This window comes from Hydra vulgaris, chromosome 09 (assembly GCF_038396675.1).
Source record: "Hydra vulgaris chromosome 09, alternate assembly HydraT2T_AEP".
NCBI classification, from domain to species: domain Eukaryota; kingdom Metazoa; phylum Cnidaria; class Hydrozoa; order Anthoathecata; family Hydridae; genus Hydra; species Hydra vulgaris.
This window is the reverse complement of record NC_088928.1, coordinates 32261123-32287500: the sequence shown is the minus strand read 5'-3', so window position 1 is coordinate 32287500 and position 26378 is coordinate 32261123. Positions and strand designations below refer to the sequence as shown.

Here is a 26378-nt window from a genome sequence, read left to right as displayed (position 1 = left end):
CTTGTTAATATTGAGGGGCTGTCGCATCTTCTTGGAGTACCTGCTTTGCCGTCTTCTTCAGGTGAAGATATGTATATAGGAATCATGAAAATACTAGAAGAATATGACTTCATTTCAAAAGTATGCCGAGTATGCTTTGATACAACTTCAAGTAATACTGGTTCTAAGAAAGGATCACTTATTAGGATTGCAAGAGAGGGAGACAAATACCTTCTTCTACTAGCATGTAGGCATCATATCATTGAAGTTAGAATGGTTTATTTCTGTGAAGCAGTGATAAAAGAAAATAGAATAAGGCCTGAAAATCCCTTATTCATAAAGTTCAAACATATGTTTGAGAACCCTAAATTCAAATACGAAAAAAATAACCTGACCTCTTTTGATTGGAAAATCGTGGAAGGAACAGTTTTGAAGGAAGCTGCAAGGAAAACTTTAGATTACTGTGAGACCTATATTACTTAAACACGCAATATGAGGAATGACCAAAGAGAGTTGGCTGAACTAACAATGCAGTATTTATTCTCTTCTGCACATTTCAAATTAAAGAAAACTGGAGCTGTTCATCATGCTAGGTTTTTAGGCAAGAGTTTATACTACCTTAACCTTCAGCTTTAGTGCAAGCAACTGACATTTGTGCAAGAAAATGATAATCTACGCGAAGATTTAAAACTCATCTGCGAGTTCATAGTATGTTTTTACACAAGGTGGTACCTTCAAGCACATAAAGCAATTCAATCTCCTACGTCTGATCTTGATGCAATCTTTCAGATGAATGAGTATAAGAAAATTTGCTCCAATCCGGAGGCAATAGACACTGTGTTAGCATCTCTTTATAAGCATACATGGTATCTTGATTCAACGATTATTCCCTTGGCTCTTTTGGATAAAAATATTTCTATAGATAAAAAAAACAGCCATTGCAGATGCTTTGCTTTCCTTCCAAATGCCGGATCCAGATTTTTTTAAACATAGAAGCAAAGATCGAATAGACGAGATTAATATCATAAATAATATGAAGGTACCAACCCTCTCTCTTGGTTACTGAGTTTTCATATTTAATTTTTTCAATGATAGGGTTGGATAATCAGAGAGTGAGAGACTGGTTGTCACTTCCACCCCAATATTGGCACACCCAGTCCTTGTTTAAGAATTTTGAAAACTTTGCCAAAATGTTAATTGTTGTCAATGATCATTCTGAATGAGCAATCAGAATGATGCAGCAGTTTGTGCAAAGATACGAAAATGAAGATGACAAGCAGAAAAGACTTTTAACTGTCGACAAAGTAAGGTCAACTTTCAAGGTTTTTGGTGTAGGAAAAAATAATATTACAAAAAAAAAATCAGAAAGCCTGATGTCACCCTCTAAACTAAAGAAAAGGAAATTATGGACTTAGGAAATTGTTGTTTATTTTAAAATACTTATTTCAATTAATGCATAATTTTTGTCTTGATAGTATTTGTAAAGATTTTTATAAAATGGTAAATTACTTGTTTAGTTCAAAATAGTTTGTTTTTTTGGTTAATTTAAGCGGGAATTTTTCCGGCTGTCCATCTGAATGAACTTTAAGTATGAAAATACATAATTTGCTGATTTCATAAGCACTTGCGTAACTTAAACTTTTCATTTTTTGATTTCTTAAATATCATTTTAACCGAGAATATGTAAAAAAAATGATGACATACCCTTTTAAAATGAAAATAAAGATAACAAATAACAAAAAAAAATGGAAATAATTTTTTCATTTAAATCCCCCTCAAACACCCTATTTTTCCTTTTTTGAAGAACAATTTCTTAACAATGTTAATCTTAAGGGAGACTTAAAACTCACCCGATTGACCTAAAAAATTTTTTGACTAAGTTTTAGCATATTTGTTCCAACTTTAGCTGGGTATGTACTTCGTTTTCAAAAATTCCCTCAAAATGACTACCGCTAATATATATATATATATATATATATATATATATATATATATATATATATATATATATATATATATATATATATATATATATATATATATATATATATAATATCTGGCTTCGATGTTATGATGAATTTAAGCAAAACAATCAAAAAATAGCTCTCCTTTATGCTATAATTTAAAAGACTTGCTGTATGCTTAATGAGTATTGCATGCCATAGGCACATATGCATGCCTTAAGTATGTAAGCATGTCTTATATAATAGTTGTATGATTTGCATGAAAAGTTTTGAATGCCTTAAGTAATACATTAATTATCATCTAAAAAGCTGGAACAGATGTAAACCTGAATGCTGGATCTACTTGACTCATGGGTTTTGGTTGTGCCTTCATGGTAATGGCTATGCAACTTTAATGGTCATCACACTGAGTAGTTTGACTCGAATACACCACTAACCCACTTTAAAGCTTAAAACTTTTATCTTTCTCAATCTCTTACTCAGATGGTCAACTTGTTTTAAAGACTTTGTTTTAAAGATAACCCTAATCAAACCTTCTCTCATTGAACTGTGTCTTGTCTTTGATATAAGCTTTGGATGCAGTTTTTCCTTGTTCTCTTTTAGGTTGTTTAGCTCATGCTATGATCTCATTAAAAATTTTATTTTGTACTTCTTCTACATTAAATGTTTTTCATCTCTCTGCAAAAACTTGCATCTCCTTTAAAATCTCCTGGATTCAGGCAAACATGTAGGCTTTTATTTCTTTTTGTGGGTATAAAATCAAGCCTCATTCTACCACATGGTTTTTTTCTTCTGCTTCACAATGCAGTCTTAATTAAGATGTAAGTTAACAGAAAGCATAGAGGAGAACTTAAAAGGGTGACAGGAATAGTGTCGAAAAATGAACTTCAGAATAGTGTCGAATATATTAAAAAAAGGCCTAATGTCGCAAAAAAAAGGAATTAAAATTAAATGAATTTAATGAATAGTGTCAAAAACAAAACAAAAAAAGAATAGTGTCACAAATGAATTTAATGAATAGTATTGAAAACAAAAAAAAAGGAATAGTGTCGCAAATACTAAAAACAGAATAGTGTCGCAAATAGTTAATTTCACCAATTGCTTACTCGTTTTGCTTATCTTTATAGCATATGGGTTTTACAGAAAAATAAAAAAAATAAAAAAAATAATGAAAGAAAAGATTGCTAGCAAACCCCGATCCCTCAGTCGATGTAGTTGCACTACTTTGCGGCAGCAGGCTATAAGATAGTTGGTGTATGTACTGAAACCCCCGGCAGCAGGCGATTTCAGTATGACATCAGACATGTATATATATTTTTTATTACTATTTATTAAACTCCTTTAGAACATTATTCATTTTTCTATTTTCGACATAATTCATTAAACTCCTTTGCATCATTATTCCATTTTTTATTTTCGGCACTATTTATTCAATTCATATGTGACATTATTCTTTATTCTGATATTCAACAATCAATAATGCAACAATTTGTGGCACTATTCCTTTTTTACATTTTCAACAATCAAAATTTGTGACAATCAAAACTTGGCGGCACTATTCTAACAAACCCTTAAGAGTAATAAAGCCGTTGACAGAAGATTTAAAAACTGTGTCAGGAAAACTTCAGGAAATTCTAAAGTACTAATTTTTGAGGAAAAAAACTAGATTAAACAAGTAAGAACAGTCGGAGTAAATCAATGCAACTGAATTATTTTAAGAGTTTTGGTTAATGGAATAAGTGATGATAGTTCACTTAAGTAGAAATCATGATTTTATATATTTTTTTGTGTAAAATTATTTATATGTATTTGTGTATAACAGCAAAAGGTAAAACCTTACAAAAAAGGGACAAAAGTTTAGGAGTTAGAGCAGGTCTAACAATATTTACAATTTCGGACCTTGCATAACTTTTAACAATTTCTTAGGGACCCTTTAAACTTGTATAACATTTAAAATGCGCTTTTATATAATAAAGAAAAGGCTTCATTAGAAGAACCAGTCCAAATATAAAACATTCTATATAAAAACAAATAAGAGAGTTGTATCTTCAGCAAAAAGTTTAGAGGTTATCAAGAAAATCATTAATTTAGATGTACAGTAAAACTTTTTTTTTACAAGCTAACAATTTTAATTTATTAATTTAATTTTAAAATTGGTAGTACCTGGTAGTACCATGCTCAACTTTCTAAGCGCAGTGGCCTTGTTCATCAAGGTTCGAGTTTTGGTGTTATAGAATTGAAAGAGGGTTATAACCACAATTAAGTAGCCATAAGTGGTGTAAAGGCCTTCGTCTGTAGTTGTCTTCTCGGCCATGGGGAGGCAAATAGAACAAGCAGATCAAAATCTGTTATGATTTTCAAAAAGGAAGCTATTACACTCAAAATTCAAAGACTTTGCTAATAGTAGTAAAAAGAGTGCAATAATTAGAGGAATCTATTACTATTTCTAAATTACTGAAGCATTAGTAGTATCTAACTAATGCTTCAGTCCTTTATTATTAGACACTATTAGACAAAAAACTGAAGCATTAGTAAATGATTCAGTCTTTTGGCACCTCGAAGCATTTACTAATGTAATGTCCTGCCTTTTATCAAACCAATTCATTTTCCTCCAACATTATGTTTAAAACCGAAATTCTTCCTTCAAAAATCTTTTGGCACAGCAAATTAGCATGATCAACTGCTGTTTCAGAAGATAGTATACTCAGGTCTTTCAAAAATGCATTTACAATAAGATATAGATCTCAGTTACTTATTTCACAGTAATCAGCTGCTTTTGCATAAGTCTTCTTCTTGAGTTTACATAGCACTTCTTTTCGACTTTACATAGCTCTTCTTTTCGACTTTAAACAGTTTTTTAAATTACTACATTTTGATTAGGATTTTGCTTATATTTGACTATGTTTACATTTGTATATGTTTTGATACATATATAGTTTATTTTAAAAAGATCCCTGATACATATTAGTTGAAAAATAAAAAGATCCATGTTTCATTGTTCAAAGTGTAATGCTAATTGTTAAATTTGTTCTAAATTATTTTAGTATTTTTTTATTACTTTAGATCAAAATAGTAGTAAAGAACACTTATCTAACTTTTTTCTTCAACTTTAAGTTTCACCATTGCTGAATCATCAGGAAGAGTTACTAAATCTCGAAAAAAATTCAATTTATAGAAAAAAATATTTTACAGGAAGTTATAAATTATTATAAATAAAAATAAAAATAAATTTTTTTTTTAATTCCTGTATTTTTTTGGTTAACAGGAAGTTACGGAAAGTAATTATTATATAAATTTCTTTGGAATGTTGGGTTTCAGGGTTTTTGGAATGTTTGGAATCAGGGTATTTTGTGAGGAAACAATTGTTTCCTCACAAAAATAACCCTGATAAACAATATATTGGCTTAACCGAGGGGAATGGAAAAAACATTATGCCAACCACAAACAATCGTTTAAACACAAAAAATATTCAAAAGAGACTATGCTGTCAAAATATATTTGGGATTTAAAAGAAAAAAAGAAAAATTTTAATTTACAATGGTCTATTTTAAAATCTGCCCCTGCCTATAATAACATAATAACATTTCCAAAAAATGTATGCTATGTTTGCAAGAAAAATTTGAAATAATTACTCATTTAAATCAGGAAAATTTATTATCTGAATTAATTTCTGAATTATTATCTGAATTAATTTCTGAATTATTATCTAAATTAATTTCTTTAATTTATTATCTAAATTAATTATTATCTGAATTAATTTCTAAATGTAGGCACGAAAACTAATACCTCTCAAAAAGTTATAAAAACAAATGACCAAATTAAATTATCCCCATTCCAAAGAAATTTATTTAATAATTACTTTCTGTAACTTCCCGTTAACCAAAAAAATATAGGAATTAAAAAAAAATTTTATTTTTATTTTTAGTTATAATAATTTATAACTTCCTGTAAAATATTTTTTTCTATAAATTGAATTTTTTTTGAGATTTAGTAACTCTTCCCGATGATCCAGCAATGGTGAAACTTAAAGTTGAAGAAAAAAGTTAGGTAAGTGTTTTTTACTAATTTATATATATATATATATATATATATATATATATATATATATATATATATATATATACATATAAAAATTAGTAGAAAATCACTTAACAGAAATTTTTCTTATTTAACACTGTGTTTTATCAATAAAGACTCATTAGAAATGCAAATCAAAAAAAAATTTTTGTTAGGTGATTTTCTTCTAATTTATAATTGCTCTATTCTTTTTTAGAACATTGAGCACTTTATTTTGTAGAATACATTTTAAAATTGTTTATATATATATATATATATATATATATATATATATATATATATATATATATATATATATATATATATATATATATATATATATATATATATATATATATATATATATGTATGTATGTATATATATATAAATTACCTTTTTGTTATTAGAATTGTAGGATTTTGTTAAATTTAATTTGATTTTCAATGATTATTTTTATTTGTTTTTTTAATCTTGGGTATACTCTTGGGTACTTAATACAAGGAGTGGTGGGAATAAACAGTTGGTTTATTCCCACCTCTCACTTCATTTTTCAACTCCTCAAAAAAAAAAAAACAATAATTATTTTTTTTATTTTTAAGATGTTTTTTGATAACATGTGAAAATCATTAAAGGAGGGGGGGGGGGGAGTGTCTTATTAAACTTGGGAAAAAAAATTCCAAAACTAATATACATCCTTTCCCATTTATCAAGCACTTAAAAAACATGTTGCTTTTTAACTTGAAAATAGTATATATTTAATTTAAATTAGTCTCATGATTTAATTTAGCTTAATTTTTTTCATTTTTATTTTAAATAACAGTGGTTTATTAAAGTTATTTATTTTTGTAATTTCCTCACTTTAGAGTAGTAGTAAGAAATTTTATAGAAAAGATCACAACATATTTTATGAATGACGAGTAACGCAATAATGAATTTTAGTAGATGGCGAAAAAGATGCTAGCTCTTTAGAGCAGTGCCAATTATAGTATTTATAGAAAAGAGAAAGAGAAGCAACATTACGAAAATGTGATAATGGTTGGAGGTTGGTTGCAAGAGCAGGTTTCAACTATGTTTACAATGCGTTTTTGCACCTTGTCTAAAAGAGAAAGGGCATCATTAGAAGATCCGCTTCATATATGGCAACAGTTTTTCATACAAGGATCAATTTAAGATTTATAGAGATAGATAATAGAATCCGGAGTTGAGCACAATAAAGCGATGCAACCTTAGCAGATACTAGTTTTGCAATGGATTTGATACATGGTTTGCAAGAAATATCAGAAATGAGAGTTAATCCTAGAAGATGAAGGGTAAATGACTCATTGAGTACATTACCGTTCATAAATATAGGACGATCTAAATTATTACAATAATGATTGGCTGAAAAAAATTGGGTTTTATCTGAATTAAAGTTCACCAGCCACTGTGAGCCCATGCTGTAGCAGAAGTAAGATCTTCTTCAAGCTTAAATGCCCCCTCCAAGCAATCAAAGAGTGTTGGCTTCTTATCAAGACAAGAAAAAATGGTAGTACCATCTGCGAACAATGCCACCTGGGATGTGAGAACATCTTGAAAATTGTTAATGTAAATTAAAGATTATAGGGCTAAGGATAGAACCTTGAGGAACCCCTGAAGTGAAAGGATATGAAGAAGAGTGCTGTCCATTAAGGACAACTTAAACACTACAATTGGTAAGGAAGGACTCAATAATCTTATAGATGTTACCTGATACACCATAAGAAGAAAGCTAAACAAAAGCTAAGAAGAGTCTAAGCACGAAATCACTTTTGATACAGAAGCTGGAGTGATACGAATGTCAAGCAATGGATCAACCTGTTTGTCGGCTACATCAGGTAGAACGCAACTAGTGGAATCAAGAGATGATATTGATGAAAAGTTCTTGGCAATCAATTCAGCTTTATCTTTAGGTGAGGTGACAAAATCTGAACCATACAAGAGAGGTGGAACGACAGATTTGCCCTCATTATAGATACTGTTAAAAATTCTCCAGAAGTCACAAGAGCCTAATTTTTGAGATGAAATATGAGATTTCATGACCTGAGAATAGCGGGCTTTGGTGTTAGACAAAACCTTTTTACAATGGTTTTTAGCAATAGTAAACAGATGTCTATTTTCTGGAGAATTGTTTTGCTAATAGATATGGAAGTAATGGTTATGATTGGAAATTGCAGCAGCACATTGCAAGGGAAAACCATAGAGAAGAGTGAGCATTGACTTGGAATCGTCAAGAGGGAATAAAAGATTCCATGCCAGCCTGAATCCACGAATTTATGTAGGAAGCACATTTGTCAGCAGGAAGAAGAAAAATTTCTACCAAAGGGCTATCACAAAGAAAAGCATGGAAAGTGCCCCAGTCAACTTTAAGGCAGTTGTAAGAGGTACAATGATAGGGGGATTCAAATGATGAAGAAAAATGAGATAATAGTTTTAGAGAGATCAAACTTTGATTAGTAGCAACTAAGGGTGAATGTGGAGAAAATGAGAACTGATTAGGATCAGAAACAAGACATAAGTCGAGTAGAGAAGGTAAATGATTCCGGTTGTCTGGAAAGTGAGTTGGAAAGTTGACTATTTGAGTTAGAGATTAAAAAAGGCAAAAGTTGTGGGCCTTAACACCTGCAGAGTCACCGACACTAGAGTGGTGCTAAACAAAAGCATATAAAAGAATAGTTGGTGGATTCAAACCTAGTTTCCCCACTAATAGGTGAATTCTTGCAAATGTAAATGCCCAGGCCAAGCATAAGACTATTGGAGTCTTTACAATATAAAGGAAGATAACCATCAACACTTATATCACAAGATGAGACAGCTGAACTCAAACTAGTATCACAAAAATTAAGTAGGTCTGGTGAACTTTTCAAGAGATTCAAAAGAAGAAAAGTTACTTTGGAGACCATAAATATTATCATGGATGATTTAGAAAACTTGATGATGACGATGGTTTTTTGTTACTTTAGTCATTTTTAAATTTGTTAAATATCTTGACTCAAAGCACAGATAGTACTCAGTACACTATTTAAAGTCCAAGCAATTGCCTCGTTACTATTAATAAACCCTAAGCCATAACAAAGGGTTCCAAATGTGGCCTCGACAATGCACACGGAAAATACAAACAGGGACACCATCCATGCGCAATATGGCACTGTTAGTACTCTGATATTTTACAGCTGTTCAAGCTTGGACAGGAATAGTGTCACACTATTGCTGACCATGCAAATGATTTATTTTTGTTGACAACTTGACCTCAACTGTTTACATATTTTGATAATTTAAACATTTCAGAAATGCGCTGAAAGAAGAAACACTAAGCTAAACAGGCCCTTTTTTTTTAAGTCTTAAATGAGAGAAAAAATTAAAAAAACTAAAGAAAAAAGAAAACAATTCCTTATGAAAAAGAATGTTTAAATTTTAAAAAACTTAAAGCGAAAAATACTTTTGGTTACATTTTTAATTGCATTTGAAATACATTACTTTACAAATAACATATCTTTTGAAACATTTTATTAAAGTTATCCAAAAAGCCTTAACAAATTACTTCGAATGATTGTTTAATAAATGAATAAATTGAATTTAAATTGTTGAAAAGTGAAATTAAATTTTTGAAAAGAAAAAATATATAACATGTAAAAATATATAAAAATGTAAAAACATTTTTTTGAAAAAATTTGTATACATTTGTTGCAAAAAAAAAAAAAAAAATTAAATTATAATTTTTAAATAGAAGTTTTTAATCATTTCATTAGTAAGGTAAGTTTAAAAAAAAAAGTTTTTAAACAATTCTTTGTAAAAATAGAAACAACAAAAAAAAGCAATTTATTCCATTGCAACAAGAAGATTTTAATTTAACTTATTCATAATTTAAAGTAACTTAAAAAAAATAATCTTTTGAAATATTTTTAGAAAGACATGGAAAAATAGTTTCAAATGTTTAAATTTATCGTAAAAAATACATGCCTACTGAAAAAAAAACTTAAATATTTAATTAACACAAAATGTGTTTATTTTGAATGATCATTATATTTAATTTTTTATTTTATCTAAGGCCTACACATAAAATAAAAACTTTAGAAAAGATCAATGATTAAAAGTTATTCATAACATAACGATTTTTTTATTGCATTTAAATTGTTAAAATATTAAAACAGTCATGGTTAAATTGTAAAGAAAAAAAATTATAAGCGTAGTCAGTTATAGCATGCGATCGCAGGCCATTCCTATCCAAGCCTATGCCAGCCTAATAGATGAAGAAGGGGTGGCAAGCTGATCAACAGATAGAATCTGTTTATCCCTTAAATACATAGCCTTTTTATTTGTTATATATACTATTAATACAATAGTGAAATTGAAATGGATGATATTGGGCTTGAAGAAGTTATTAGTGTAAATGCTAATAAACAACTTGAAAATAATCACTGAAATGACAGAGATAGAGCAAGGCGAAATGAAATTAATCATTGTCAAAATATAAGAAATACTGCTTAGTGAGCAGAAATTAACTTGATTCCTAATGAGGATAATGTGGTTAGGCAAGTTGATAACAACCCTTGTCAAAATTAAAGAGATGAAGCTAGGCGAGATGAAATTAATTATTTATAAAATGTTAGAAAAGCTGCTTGGCGAGCAGAAATTAATTTAAATCCTAATAAGGATAATGTGGTTAGGCCAGTTAATAATAACCATCTTCAATATGAAAGAGATGAAGCTAGACGAGATCAATTTAATCATCTATAAAATGTATGAAATGCTGCTCTGCAAGCAGAAATTAATTTGAGTCCTAATGAGGATATTGAATTTAGGTAAGTTAATAATAACCGTCTTCGAAGAGAAAGAAATGGAGTTAGGCAAGACAAAAGTAATCATGAAATTAATCTACTAAGTGTATAAAATGCAGCAAGGCAAGGAATAATACATTGTATAGCAAGAAGTAATAATATTCCAGAATATAATTTTTAAAGAAAATTAAACCAGATCTATTAGCATTGTGGTGCTAAATAGTTTCCTAATGAAACACATTTTCTATGTTGCCATAATGGTAAAGTAGTTTTTCCTCCAACTTCACCACTTCCGCAAGGTTTACAAGATCTGTTTACAGGTAGTTATATAGATCATAATTCCAATATGAATTTTTTAAAATATATTAGAAATTATAATGCGTGTCTTTCTTTTGTTTCATTTACAGCTAATGTAGTTCAACCTAGGAATCATGGACCACCATGTTTTAGAATGTGGTCAAGTTTTTCATCATATAGATAATCTATAGGCCATTCATGTCCAAATGATTCAAGAGTTTTTTTCATAGCTGGGATCATGTCTTTGAAAGTTTTCAACATTTTTAATGCACTGTTCCATTGAGTTCTGACATCAAGAGCTAGCAATTTGAACTTGATTCCAAGAGATTGAGCATTTTCTTTAACTCTTTGACTAATTTAAGTTTGTATTTGAACTTTTTTACAATAGTTCATCTTCAAGAGTTTTAGTACTAGGCAATGCAGGATTGTACTCGAATACTTCCTCATCTTTCACATTTTCTTTATCAGGATTTGCTTCAGCTTTATTTTCATCTTCATCTTCCTCTTCGTTTGTTTCTAAACTAAGCACGCTTGGTGTGTTGCAAAAACTGTGAGATGTACATGGGAACTTCAACCTTTGTGTAATTTTCAATCAGTTTTTGCACCAATGGATTCGCAATTTGGTTGAAACTAAGTCCAATATTAGATGCTAACTTAGCAACAATATTGTCAGTCAATGTTAGTTTCACATTAAAAAACGAGTCAATTTTGAGCAAGATTGATGATGCGTTGATTTTTCCGATTTGTCAGCAGAAGGAACATGGCGATATTGATGGAACTTCCATAAATGAGCATGAATTTGTTTTGTATTGCAGTCTGTTCGTTTGATGAATTTTTCCTTCGCACCATCAGAACACAATGTGCATTTAACATGAAACTTGTCATTTTTCGAAACTAGACAGTAGTTTTGCAATTTTAAATAAGTTCCTCTCACAATTTTTTCCATTTCAATATTTGAATCTGTTCAGTTTTAAAAATCATTAAAGTTGCAGTTGCTACACCAAATGTCATAAATTAAAATAATTTTTTTATGAATAAATTTAATAAACACTTACTTTTTAGTTTAATACAGTCTTTTTATTTAATATACTTTTACATCTTTTTATGTAACAAATCTCATTATCAACAGAATCATAAATGAGAAAACCTTGCACTGCAACTTATACAATTTTTAAAAACATTAAAACTGAGATTACTGAAAAGTATTGAAAATCTTCAAAATTAGTGGTTTTTATTTTTCACATGTTTTCTTCGGAGAAATACGTGAAAAATAGTTCCTTGTGAGAAAATTTAAGCTGAGGACTCTTGTTTACTCAAAAACGTTTTGACTCCTCTCTCATTAAAAAACAAAAGCCTAAATTTTGAAGGTTTTCAATCATTTTCAGTAGTCTTGGTTTTAATATTTTCACATTTTCTCTCTATTCTGAGAAAAAATGGCTGAGATATCCGAGACCGATATGTCCGAGACAAGCAAGATCCGAAAGTATAGATAATGATGTCTTTTAATATTTCATTATCATAAATTGCAACTAAGTATCTTGGAAGTATCTTAAATTTTATGCCAAAGGAATGGCGTTTTGAATTTCTGTGTGTGATTTAAAAAATCTAATTATTTGAAAAAAGAAGTGCTAATAAGTTTCAATGAAACTGATTTTTTTACTTAATGTATTTTTAAGTTAGTGAATTTTTGCATCACGCACAGACGTATCACGCATGAACAAATATTAATCCGTGCGTTATAATTAGTTTCTTTAGCTTTATAACGTTTGAATCGCATATTTTTGAAAAAGAGGAAGTGCGTCAAAAAGATCATAAAATAAAGAAGCGAAAGCAAGAGGTAAACCAATCTACATCTGATATTGAACAGTTCTTTTTATCTCCACTGAGTTTTGGAAAGCCACTTAATAAAATTAATTCAGCATTATCTGCCAATTCAAACAAAAGAAAATACCTTTTGAAAGAAGTTTGTAAACGTGAAAATATACTACTTTCTGATATTTCAGAATCAGGCTCTGACTACGCCAGTTTGGAGAATGTTAATTGCAAAGTTTTTGATTTTTATTTGTAAGAGGATAACGAACAACCACTAACATCTTTGTTAGAGAGGTGCGCATTACTACATCATCAATTGCCAGATTATATATGTCATGTGTATATAAGGCAACAACAAAGTGCATGTTTTTGATTATGTCACCAAAATGTGTCAGAAAATAAATTGATTATACAAGTAAAATTGTGATTTCATTTGTAGTAGAATAACGAAATTTAACTTTGTATTAACCTTGTTGGTATATTTATAAAGTAACTATTCATCCATTTATACTTTTAATTCTTCTAAAATCAGATGGATTTAAGTAAAAATTACACCATAATGGAGCAAAGTGAAATTCAATTCGCTTACTGGATTCATCAGCAACTAACAGTAATCACTGCTGCAATTTGGAGTAAGAGCAATACACATTCCAATGCCATTGTATACCATTGTATACTTCATGATAAATATGCCACCTTGTTCATTATTAAACAATTATTAAGTCATTATCAAAGTATTTGCAAAATACACTTTTCATAGATGGTCCTTCATCACAATTCAAAAATTCATATGTCATGACATGAATAATTTGCACAAACTGTCATCTGCTCTTCGAGATTTGTTGATCATTTTTTCAACATCACACGGAAAGGGGGCAGTTGATGGCATAGGTGGAGAATAAAAAGGTTGGTTTGGACAACAGTAAAATTTGGAAAACGATATTGTTGCAGTTTGGAATACTTTTTGAAAAAATACCACAATTAATGTAAGTCATTATTTAGAGCAAAAAATCTAAAAATGAAAGTTGTAGATATGAAACTTTTGGTTATTAAATTTTCATTTTTTTAGTTTATCTCAATTACAAATGAGTGTATTACCGTAAACCAAAGTGAGATCCATGAGACGCTTCTCAAAGACTAATTTAAAGTCAAGGGTATTCGTCGCCACCACTCTTTTCTTTTTAATGTTGACGGTGCTTTAATGGCAATTTGTAACCAATCAGAAATGGTAAAAATTGTTAAGAAACATTATCTTCATTATTGGTAAATGCGGTATCAAGGCACAAATTTAATACTATTTCCCCAAGTATGTTCGTCTTTGTTGAACTGCGTTTTGCTGGTTGAACAAAGACATACCTTGCCAAAGTATTAGAAACTGTATCCATCTGTAGACAACTTCTCCTGGCATGACTTGTGTGAGTTAAAACAGTTACTACCGCAACCACCCTTTGATAACCGTGGATACATTATTATCAAGCCAAAGTGTTACAACTAAACTTAGTGTTAAAAATTTAATATTATAATAATCTTATCTTTGATATAACATATTACCCAGTGCTTTTTTTGTAGAAAAAAAGGTACCGGAACTCACCTGTATTTTTCTTTATATGTCAAAAATGAAGCAGAAATAAGCAATTAAATTGACTTTCAGATTTTTTAAATAATGACAGGTGCTTTTTTTTCCGGATTGGGGGCTAATTGGGGTGAGGGCACTCTATATAAAATACAAATTACACAAAACTATAAACTTCTTTAACAAACCCTAAAGTGTCTACAGCTGAATGCCTTAGCCTTAGTAACCACAAGTCAACGAACTTTAAAGGATCAAAGCTTGTTAGCGGTGGTCCTAATAATTTGATGAACAACAATGTTCAAACTGTTTTAATGAATCCCTTGTTGGTATGATGATCAGATTTATCTGTGAAAATCCTTGCTGACATTCATTTGAAGAAATAGAAATAGTATGTAGAGCGTGTACCGAATGAACCAAATTTTCAGAAATTTTTTTTTTATATTTTTTTTAGGTATTCAAAGAATCCACGAATCATTTCTCTTTCATTTAATTGTACTCTTATTGACAGATTTCTTATTTTTGTTTCACCAAATGTCACATGAGTATTAATGTTTTTGCCATTGTTTTTGGTGAAGATGCGAGCCTATTGAGTAAATTCAACATTTTTGTCACCAAGCAACCTTTTCTCAATCGACTCTTTTAATTCTATTTAAAAGGCGCTCAGATCAATAGCCGAATAATTTTTGGAATTTTTATTGTCGAGTAAAATTCCATGAAAATGGAGACTCTGTACAGAATAGAGACTTACCGCTTCTTCAAAATGATTCATCAGCACTTCATACATTATCAGCGTCGATTATTGGCTTATAGTGATTGACTCATCAATTATTAACAAAATCTTGCTCTTAGATTTTATGACTTCTGCAATATTAATTTTCCTTATTTCGTTACCTATATGATTGACAATATTAACATATGAGTTTGTAAAAGAATACAAACCATTTCAACTCCTTTAATTTCTTGATAACCAATTTCCATTTCAAAGTTATCATAGGGCTGATTTTCTTTTGCAACTTTATATGCAGTTCGAAAAATATTTGCTGTTACAATTTTCTCACATGGTAAAGACTTTAAATATTGTTTGAAAGAGTCTCTTTTTTAGCTTTCTTACCATTTTTAATTCAGCTTGATGTCCAGCATATTCCTTATTATCAATTTGATTTATTTCTGAACTGGAGAGTCAGCCGAAAAGAAGCTGGTAATTTTTTTCATATATTTAGTTTTGTGTTATTTTGTTTAGTTTACATTTTTATATCACTTTTTAAATATACTGATTAAGTTATAACTCTATATATATATATATATATATATATATATATATATATATATATATATATATATATATATATATATATCATATATATATATATATATATATATATATATATATATATATATATATATATATATACATATATATATATATAATTACAATGTAATTTATATATTATACATATTAAATATGTATTTTTTTATAAATCTTTTCAAACTTTTTTTAGGATTAATTTATAAACACTTTTAATAGCAAAAACTTTTAGCACAAAAACAAATGTTATATAACAACTTAAACTTAATAGTGTAATAAAAAGTACACTGGTTTTTATAAGCATTAAAATAACAATTACATTAAAATTTTTGTAAAATAAATTTAAAAGGGGTTTTAAAAGCTAAAATATTTGTTTGAAATTTATAAAAACCATCAGACAAAAAATAAAATAAACATTAAACTGTAAATTTAAATTAATAACTAGTCAAGTTATCCTGCTACTGGTAACATGTAACCCAGTACAATCTCCTTCATGTCCTGCTACTTTGTAGGATGCGCCTTTTTAGGCAAAAGCTAGGAGATGTCAACTCGGACTTAAAACATTCCCTGCCTTGGGGCTCTTGGTGGAGTAAAGGCTGGAGATGGTGTCTCGATAAAAATATTCATCTTGGGGAGATGTTAAATGCAAACGGGTACTGTCTGGTAGAAGGCCTCCTAGGCAAAGAATTAATAGGTAAACAGATTCTATCTGTTGACCAGCCTCGCACCCCTTCTTTATCTATTAGGCTGGTGAAGATGTATTTTTAATACGCTGTTTCCAGTTTAGGATGTTGAATGCTGGTTCTTCTTGACTCAATGCATGGTTTTTGCATGTGTCTCTGTTTTTATGACTAGGCAACTCATTCTATTATATCCTAATGAGGGTACAGCTCTAAAACTCAGTTTTACGGTTCTGAGGCTGGCTGGTAGTCTGGTTTCCCAAACTCTGTGGTAGCTCTCAGAGAGGCTGATTCCATCAACAACTGAAAATATCAAAGTATTAACAGTGCCATGTTGCGCATGGATGGTCTCCCTGTTTGTACTTTTGGTGTACATTGCCAAGGCCACATTTAGAGCCCTTTGTTAGGACTTAGGGTTTATTAATAGTAACGAGGCAAGTGCTTGGGCTATTAAACAGTGTACTGAGTACTATCTATGGTTTGAGTTCTTTAACAAATTTAAAATGAATAAAGTACCAAAAACTATATAACACAAAAAACCATCATCTCTCACTAATATTCGTGGTCTTCAAAATAACTTTTCTTCTGTTGAGTCTTATCTCTTGCAAAGTTCACCAGACCTAATTGCTATTTGTGAGACTAACTTGAGTTCAGCTGTCTCATCTTGTGATCTTAGTGTTGATGGTTATCTTCCTTTAGTTCGTAAAGACTCCGATAGCCACATGCTTGGTTTTGGCATTTACACTTGTCACAATTCACCCATTTGTTGGGAAACTAGGTTTGAATCCACCAACTATTCTTTTATGTGCTTTAGTTTAGCACCACTTCACTCTATCGCCTTTCTCTTTGTTCTATATCACTCTCCTTCATCTCAAGACTGCACTCTTTTTGATGTTATTTCTGATCAAATTGACCAAGCCCTTTCTCTTGATCCATCAGCCAATATCATCATTGTTGGTGACTTTAGTGCTCATCACACTGAATGGCTTCGCTCTAGTGTCAGTGACTCTGCAGGTGTTAAGGCCCACAACTTTTGCCTTTTTCAATCTCTAACTCAAATAGTCAACTTTCTAACTCACTTTCCAGATAACCGGAATCATTTACCTTCTCTACTCGACTTATGTCTTGTTTCTGATCCTAATCAGTTCTCATTTTCTCCACATTCACCCTTAGTTGCTACTAATCAAAGTTTGATCTCTCTAAAACTATTATCTCATTTTTCTTCATCATTTGAATCCCCCTATCATTGTACCTCTTACAACTGATTTCCTGCTTAGACTCTTCTACAGCTCGTGGCCCGGACAACATACCTGTTATAGTCTTGCAGAAGTGTTTTCTGGAGCTGTCGTCTATACTTTCCAAACTATTCAATAAGTGCTCATCAGAGTCTTGTTTTCCAACCTGCTGGAAAGCGGTATCTGTTATCTCTATTATCAAAAATTCAGGAGAACGATCTGATTCGTCTAACTACCGTCCTATTAGTCTTCTTTCTATCATAAGCAAGGTTTTTGAATCTTTAATTAACAAACACTTAATCTCCTATCTTGAATCTAAAAACTTTCTGATCATCAATATGGATTTCGATCTTATCATTCTACAGCTGATTTGTTAATAGTAATAACCGATAGGTTTTATAACGTATTAGATAAAGGTGAAGAGGTAAAGGCCATCGCTATCAACATTTCTGAAGCGTTTGATAAAGTTTGGCATGCTGGTCTTCTCCATAAACTTTCTTCTTACAGTGTACCTAGTAATATCTTTAAGATTATTAAATCTGTTCCAATCGTAGTATAAAAGATGTCCTTGATGGACAGAACTCTTCTTCTTAATCTGTATCTTCAGGGGTTCCTCAAGGTTCTATCCTTGGCCTTATACTCTTTATAATTTACATTAATGATCTTCCAGATATTCTGACATCTAAGGTGGCATTATTCCCTGGTGATACTACCATTTATTCTTGTTATAATAAGAAGCCAACACTCTCTGATTGCTTGGAGGGGGCATTTGAGTTTGAAAAGGATCTTACTTCTGCTACAGCGTGGGGCCCACAGTGGCTGGTGAACTTTAATTCAGATAAAACTAAATTTTTTTCAGCCAATCGTTATCGCAATAATTTAGATCTTCCTATATTTATGAACGGTGATGTACTCGATGAATCATCTACTCCTCATCTTCTAGGATTAACTCTTTTTTCCGATCTTTCTTGGAAACTATATATCAAATCTGTTACAAAATTAGCATCTACTAAGGTTGCATCTCTTTATCGAGTTCGACACTTTCTTACTTTGAATTCTATTCTTTATCTCTATAAATCTCAAATCCAGCCTTGTATGGAATACTATTGCCATATCTGGGGCGGATCTTCTAATGATGCCCTTTCTCTTTTAGACAAGGTGCAAAAACCCATTGTAAACATAGTTGGACCTGCTCTTGCAGCCAACCTCCAACCATTATCACATCGTCGTAATGTTGCTTCTCTTTCTCTTTTCAACAAATACTATAATGGGCACTACTTTAAAGAGCTAGCATCTCTTGTGCCATTTACTAAAATTCATTCTCGTGTTATTTGTCATTTAATTAAGTCTCATCTTTTTTCTGTGACTGTTCCTAAGTGCTTCAAAAACTACTATTCATTTAGTTTTTTTCCTCTGACATCAGTTCTTTGGAATTCGCTTCCTTCATCTTGCTTTCCTGATTCATACAATTTGCAATCCTTTAAGTTCTTTGTCAATCGTAATCTTGCTCTACAATCTTTATCTTTTCTCTTCCAGTAACTTCCAACTCTAATTAGTGGTTGCTTGCAACCTTGTTGGAAGTGAAGATGTTTAAAAAATATATATATATAAAAATAACTAATTGCAACATTTTAATATAAATGATAAAAACCAGGCTACTTAATTTAAATAAATGTAATGCTTTGGCATCTTTTAAAAAATTAATTAACTCACAAAAATGACATATTAGCATAGCTGTGTGTTCAACTTCAATTTTGTTTTGTATAAAAAATAAAAAAGTTCAAAAAATAAAGTTTATATACATAAGAAAATAAATGCACATAAAATATGGGTCAGTTAAAATGACCGATAGATGTCATTTTTTACAAGACAAGTGCCCGACAATGTCCTATGTCTAGCATTTATTACGAGCCTATATATTTATATATATATATATATATATATATATATATATATATATATATATATATATTTATATATATATATATATATATATATATATATATATATATATATATATATATATATATATATATATATATATATATATATATATATATTTACACTGCTTGGCAAATAATATATACATTTCTTTGATGTTTTATATTATTTTCTAAAATTTTAGTCTAAAAATAATCAAAACGCACTTTTATAAACTAGAAATTAAAAAATAATATCAAATTTTATTCAGCTACATAAAATATTTACTAAATTAGTTTATTAATCCAATATATTATATTAACTTCAATGAAATTATGCTTTGATGAGAAAAGAACAGTTAAATTTTATTTGCAAATTTTTTACCAAGTATGTTTGAGCATATTTATAATCCAAAAACGAAGAAAACATAGATTTTGCATTTCAATATTAAAAACATATTAGCACATCTTAATTGAATTATTTTATAGCTGATTTACAACTTTAAAATTTAATATCCATTATTAAAAGTTTATTTAAAACATTAGCATATCTTAATTAATTAATTTATGACTTATAAAGAACTCTAAAATTTAATATCAATTATTATAGATAAAAAACTATTAAAACTCAAAGTGACCAGAAACTTTTGCCGGGCAGTGTGTGTGTGTGTGTGTGTGTGTGTATATATATATATATATATATATATATATATATATATATATATATATATATATATATATATATATATATATATATATATATATATATATATATATATATATATATATATATATATAGTGAAAATTTTTTATATAAAAGTTATAAGGTTTTTATATAAAAAATGTTCACTATATATATATAGTGAACATTTTTTATATAAAAGTTATAAGGTTGTATAACCTAAAGAAATGAGAAAACTATTTTGTATATGATAATTTTTCATTAAGCCTCATTAAATTTTAAAATTTTTTTGTAAAGTAAAACCTCACCTTTAAATATTGCCTTACGCAAATCATGTTCATTAACAAGTCTACCACTTTCATCAAACATTTTTTCAAATTTTTCTTTTGAAAGGGGTTTATTGCGATAACTACGAACTTTATCAGTGTAGACTGGTGGAGAAGGGCAGCTTCCAAAAAAAAAATACATAAACTTGTAATGGTAAAAACACAAAATACTATTAAAACATAATTTAACCATTAAAATAAAACAAACAAAAACATTATTCTAAATAATATATATATATATATATATATATATATATATATATATATATATATATATATATATATATATATATATATATAATATATATATCAACCCTCGGAATTAGGGTCGGCATTCGGCAATGCCGGCCTAACTGCCGACCTGAAAGTATTTGAGATCGGCAAAGATTTGCCGACCTCATTTCTATATTTTATGGTTAAACCTTTGTATGAAATAATTTTTGCTGACCTGATGCCGACCTCAAAAAGATTGAAGTCGGCAAATTATTGCCGACCTCATTTTTCCAAATTCCGAGGGTTGTATATATATATATATATATATATATATATATATATATATATATATATATATATATATTAAGCTTTGTTTGTAATAAAAAATAAATTTATTTATTTCTCACAGAATTTTAAATTGAAAACCCATTGTTATATTACTTTGTACATTTCAAGATTAGTAGCTGTGACAATCTTGATTAAATTTACACCCATAAAAACAATTTTAAGGAAGTTATTTGGATATATAAACAACAACTTCTGAGAAAATTAAATAATTGAATTTTAGTACTTTTTGTTGTGTTCTTATATGGCGTAGAAATAACTAACTTGACTAAAACTTGACTAAATTTCATATTTATAAATTGACTTGAACTCACCCCAACTATACATTTTTATTTTCATATGTATTCAAATACTTGAGCTATATTCCATGCTAGAGATTTTGGAAAAACTCCTAACTGGTTGTCAGAAAGTTTTATTGACAAAAAGTAAAAAAATTAATACGCAAAACCGGAATTTTTGTTTTTGTTACTTGATAGAATGCCTCCCCCAACCAAATCCTCAGTTGATGTAGCAGCACTCCCTTGCGAGTCAGACTATAAGATAGTCAATGTAGCAACACTTTGTCGCGAGTCAGGCTATTTGTTAGTCAATGTTGCAGCACTTTGTTGCGAGTCAGGCTATAAGATAGTCTATGTAGTAACGGGTGATGTGGAAGTTATCGGACAAATCCTAATTTCATTAATTGAGCATAATAATTAGTTTTTGTGGTTTTATGCGTAGGCATAAATGTTCTATAAAATATAAACTTTATTATTTGAAACACAATTATTTAAAATGAGGTTAAATGCAGCTAAACAAGAATCTTTTCCAAAGCGACTAAAAATGTTTTTTGTAAATAAACCTAATACTAAAAAAAATAAATCGCAAATCATTTTAAAAAGGAAGGATTTGCTCGAAGTACAATATATGATAACCTAAAAAGACTTGAAACTGTTCAATCGTTTTCTGATAGAAAGCACCCTGGTCGTCCGACATCCTGGACTAGAGAAAAGAAAGCCGAATTAACGAGACTTGTCAACAATCGAAAAGGGGTCAGTCAGAGAAAAATAGGTATTAAATTCGATGTAAATCAATCGACAATTGGTCATCAGTTAAAAAAAATGAATATTAAATATTGAAAACGTGAAAAGACTCCAAAATACACTATAGAACAACAAATAAAGGCAAAGAAAAGAAGCAGGAAACTAGTTAACCAACTCTATAACACAAAACCGCTTCTAGTCATCGATGACGAAAAATACTTTTGTTTTGTAGGGGACAATATGCCTGGAAATTCTGGATACTACACAAACAACAAAAAGACATACCCAGAAAGTGTTCGTTTTATAGGAAAAAAGAAATTTCCAAAAAAATTATTAATGTGGATAGCCATATCTGACCGTGGTATGTTGGAGCCATTAGTTCGCACTTCCAAGGCTGTAGCAATCAATTCATCAATCTATATTAATGAATGTTTAGAAAAATGACTTCTTCCATTTATTCACAAGTATCATGGAGACTTTAACTATTTATTTTGGCCAAATTTAGCAAGTTCTCATTATTCTAAAGATTCTCTAAATTGGACGGACCAATATGTCTATTACGTTGATAAAGAATCCAATCCCCCAAATGTGCCTCAAGCACGACCAATTGAAAATTTTTGGGGACATTTGGCACAGAAGGTTTACGAGGGAGATTGGCAAGCTTCAACAGAGCAAGTTTTGATTGATTGCATTAATCTAAAACTTGCTCTGTTGAAACTATAAGAAATTGATTTAATCTTTTAACAGTCGCATATGAAAGGTGTCAAAGCAAAATTGAGATCAATTGCAGATGGTGGTGTTTTTTCATATAAAAAATAATATATTTTTATTAAAAGACAAATGCTTTATTTAAAAAAAATATAATAGTAGTTTGTTTTTTTATTTGTAAATAAGTTATTGACGTTTTTATTTTGTCCGATAACTTCCGCATCACCCGTTAACACTCCGTGCATGATTTACACATTAAAAAAAAAAAACAACATTTTATTTAAAAAAATAAAAACATTGTTTATATTATTAAAAACATTCATAATGTTTTAAAAACATTCAATGTTTTTAAAAGCATTCTAGTCAATTAAATTTGCATTTTTGTGGTTTTTTTAAAAAACGATTAATTTGTAATTAAATTAATGGTTTTAACTGACAACACGCAAATGTCAGACGAAAGTCAAAAGTAATTAAAAGTGACATTTGTTGGCATAAGAATCGTTTTTTTCCTACCGTTCTCCCAAATGTAACAATGTATATATATATATATACATATATATATATATATATATATATATATATATATATATATATATATATATATCTACTATATAAGCTATTATTATCTAATATATAAGTTATTATTATCTAATATATAAGTTATTAATATCTAATAAATAAGCTATTAATATTGTCATTATTAGCTTAACTTAATTGCTGTTGCATTGTGTAATGAAATACTGGTTTCTATCAGCATTAAAATAACTAGATTAAATTTATTATAAAAATGAATATAAAGGCTAAAATATATCTTGAGGATATGTTTTTTTTTTTTTTTTTTGATAAAACAATTATTTAAAAATATTTGAAGGCCACACTGGAAAAACAATCAAGCTACATTTTTATTGTTTTGAGTAAATTAGATTTTAAACTTCAAAGCACCATAGCTCACTTATTTGTGAAGCTTTTTTAATTTTTAAAATCTGTGTAATTTGATCGGTTTTCTAGTTATATAGCCAACTAATATATAGTTAAACTGCAGTTAAATATAACAGGGGCAAAAACCCAAAAAAAGCAAGATTGTAGCTTGATCGTTTTTCCAGTGTGGTCTTCATTTATTTATTAAGAAGTACTTGTTAATTGTGATAAACTAGAAAAACAAACATTGGGTCAGTGAAGGTGGAGGTTTTAGAATTATAGTAAGATGCGATAGGTTTGAGTTTAAAATATGTTCTGCATTTTCTTCAAAACAGCAGGTGTTATTCATTTAAGTTATGTTGAAAAGGTAAATCATTACTAGCAAATATTATGTAAAAAAGGTGTTTGAAACTTGTTATATGCAAAATAAATAAGTAAAGACCAGATACAGGATAACATTTGACCCATCAAAATAATTTGCTATACTCCCCAAACTTAGCTCCACCTAGTTTTTGGCTATTCATGTTATTAAAAAAAATATTGATGATGAAAGTCAAAAAAATCACATTAAAACCAGTATAAAAAAATGTTTGACAAATGGCTTCAAAGAATGCGACTTTGTATAGATAATCACAGGCACTATTTTGAATGTTTAATAAAATGAAATTAAAAAAAATTTCTTTATTTTAATTTTTCTACTAACTTTTTTAATGAGCCAACTTTATATTATATATATATATATATATATATACATATATATATATATATATACATATATATATATATATATATATATATATATATATATATATATATATATATATATATATATATACATATATATATATATATATATATATATATATATATATATATATATATATATATATATATACATATATATATATATATTCAATATATATATAATATATATATATATACATATATATACATATATATATATATATATATATATATATATATATATATACATATATATATATATACTATATATATATATATATATATATATATATATATATATATATATATATATATATATATATATATATATAACTTAGGTCTGTGGCATATATATAACTTAGGTCTGTGGCTGAAATAGAAATAATTTTTGTTAGCAGTGACCACATTAAAAAAACTTGATTTGTGAAATAGGTTGATGTCATTTAAGGCATCTAAGTGTGAAAAATTACCTCAACTCTTCCATGCTATATTTAAGTAAAAAAACAAATAAAAAGTAAAAACAAAACAAGTAAACACACACACACACACAAGTGTAGAACTGTCAAACTTAATAAGTAAATATTTTGACTAATAGTTTTTAACAATGTTTAGTTTTTAGAAAGACTTGAAGAACTCAAAATAGATAGTTAATAATTGATTTTTCCTAAAAAAAATGCTTTCTTGCCCAAGAAAAGGAAAAAAAACTATTGTTGTATTATTATTTAAAGCCATAATGTCATGGGGCTAATCAAGCATTAAAAAGTTTTGTTTTCTATAAATTAACTTACACATTTTGAGTCCATTTTTAAATATTCTTTTGATACATGTAATAAATGAATGTTTGCTTAATGATTTTATTTTAAATTTCCAAAAAAGTGAATCAGCATTAGTATATTCAAATAAAACTTGTCTCCCATTCAAAAAAATAATGATAATAAAATAAAATAATATGATGATGAATAATTCATTAAAAACTATCAACCTTTCAACACAAAAAAGAGCTTCAGCTGATATGTCTTGATCACTTAAATCAACCATCAAACTGCAACTCGATGGATGACTGTCAGTTAAGTTACAAATTTCATTTGCTTCAAGACCCTCTTCTATTAAAGAATTTGATTGAGGATTAAAGTTAAACTCTTCATCTCCTTCGGATAAAAGCATAATAAAAGGACTTCTTGGTCTTTCAGTAGTGTTGACATTACTAAGAGGAATGCCTGCATCTTCGACATCAACCTTTTTCTCTGTTTTTCTACCTTCTCCCAGCTTTAGGACAAACTTTGATAGCGAATGAGAAAAAGAAGTCATTTTATTTATCATTATCTCAATGTCATTTTATTCTCTGAAATCTGAATAATAAAACGTGTAAAAAACTCAATAAGAAATCAGTATAAGTGCAACTGTTTTTATTATTATTATTATTTTCGAGGTTGATGTCTTCTGCGTAGACTGATGTAAACAGTCTCATTCGCAAGTCGTGTTGTTCGAATCGCGTGTGAAAAACAAAACGGGATTTTTTGTCGTTTAAAAACAAAGTTTTCTTGAATTTAAATCAAGGTAAATTACAATGATAAATTAGCTAACACTGGTTAATCAGCAGGATAAAAATATAATAATAATAATAATAATAATAATAATAATAATAATAATAATAATAATAATAACAATAATAATAATAATAATAATAATAATAATAATCTATTTAATGTAGAATAAAGTTTAAATCTAAACTTTATTCTAAATTAAATATCTTTTTAATGTAGAATAAAGTTTCGATTTAAACTTTATTCTACACTAAATAGATA

At 28.6% G+C, this 26378-nt stretch overlaps 1 protein-coding gene across 1 annotated transcript in view; it reads right to left on the bottom strand.

Moving 5' to 3' along the window:
• LOC101241039 (uncharacterized) overlaps positions 1-26082 on the bottom strand; it is a 42976-nt gene extending 16894 nt beyond the window's left edge. The window contains exons 1-2 of the mRNA XM_065805388.1: positions 25556-26082; positions 20606-20745 (exon numbers count right to left, since the gene is read on the bottom strand). Coding sequence (XP_065661460.1) covers positions 20606-20745; positions 25556-25893 — 478 coding nt within the window. The 5' untranslated portion in view covers positions 25894-26082. The remainder of the gene's footprint in view (positions 1-20605; positions 20746-25555) is intronic.
• Between the last annotated feature and the right edge of the window lie 296 nt (positions 26083-26378).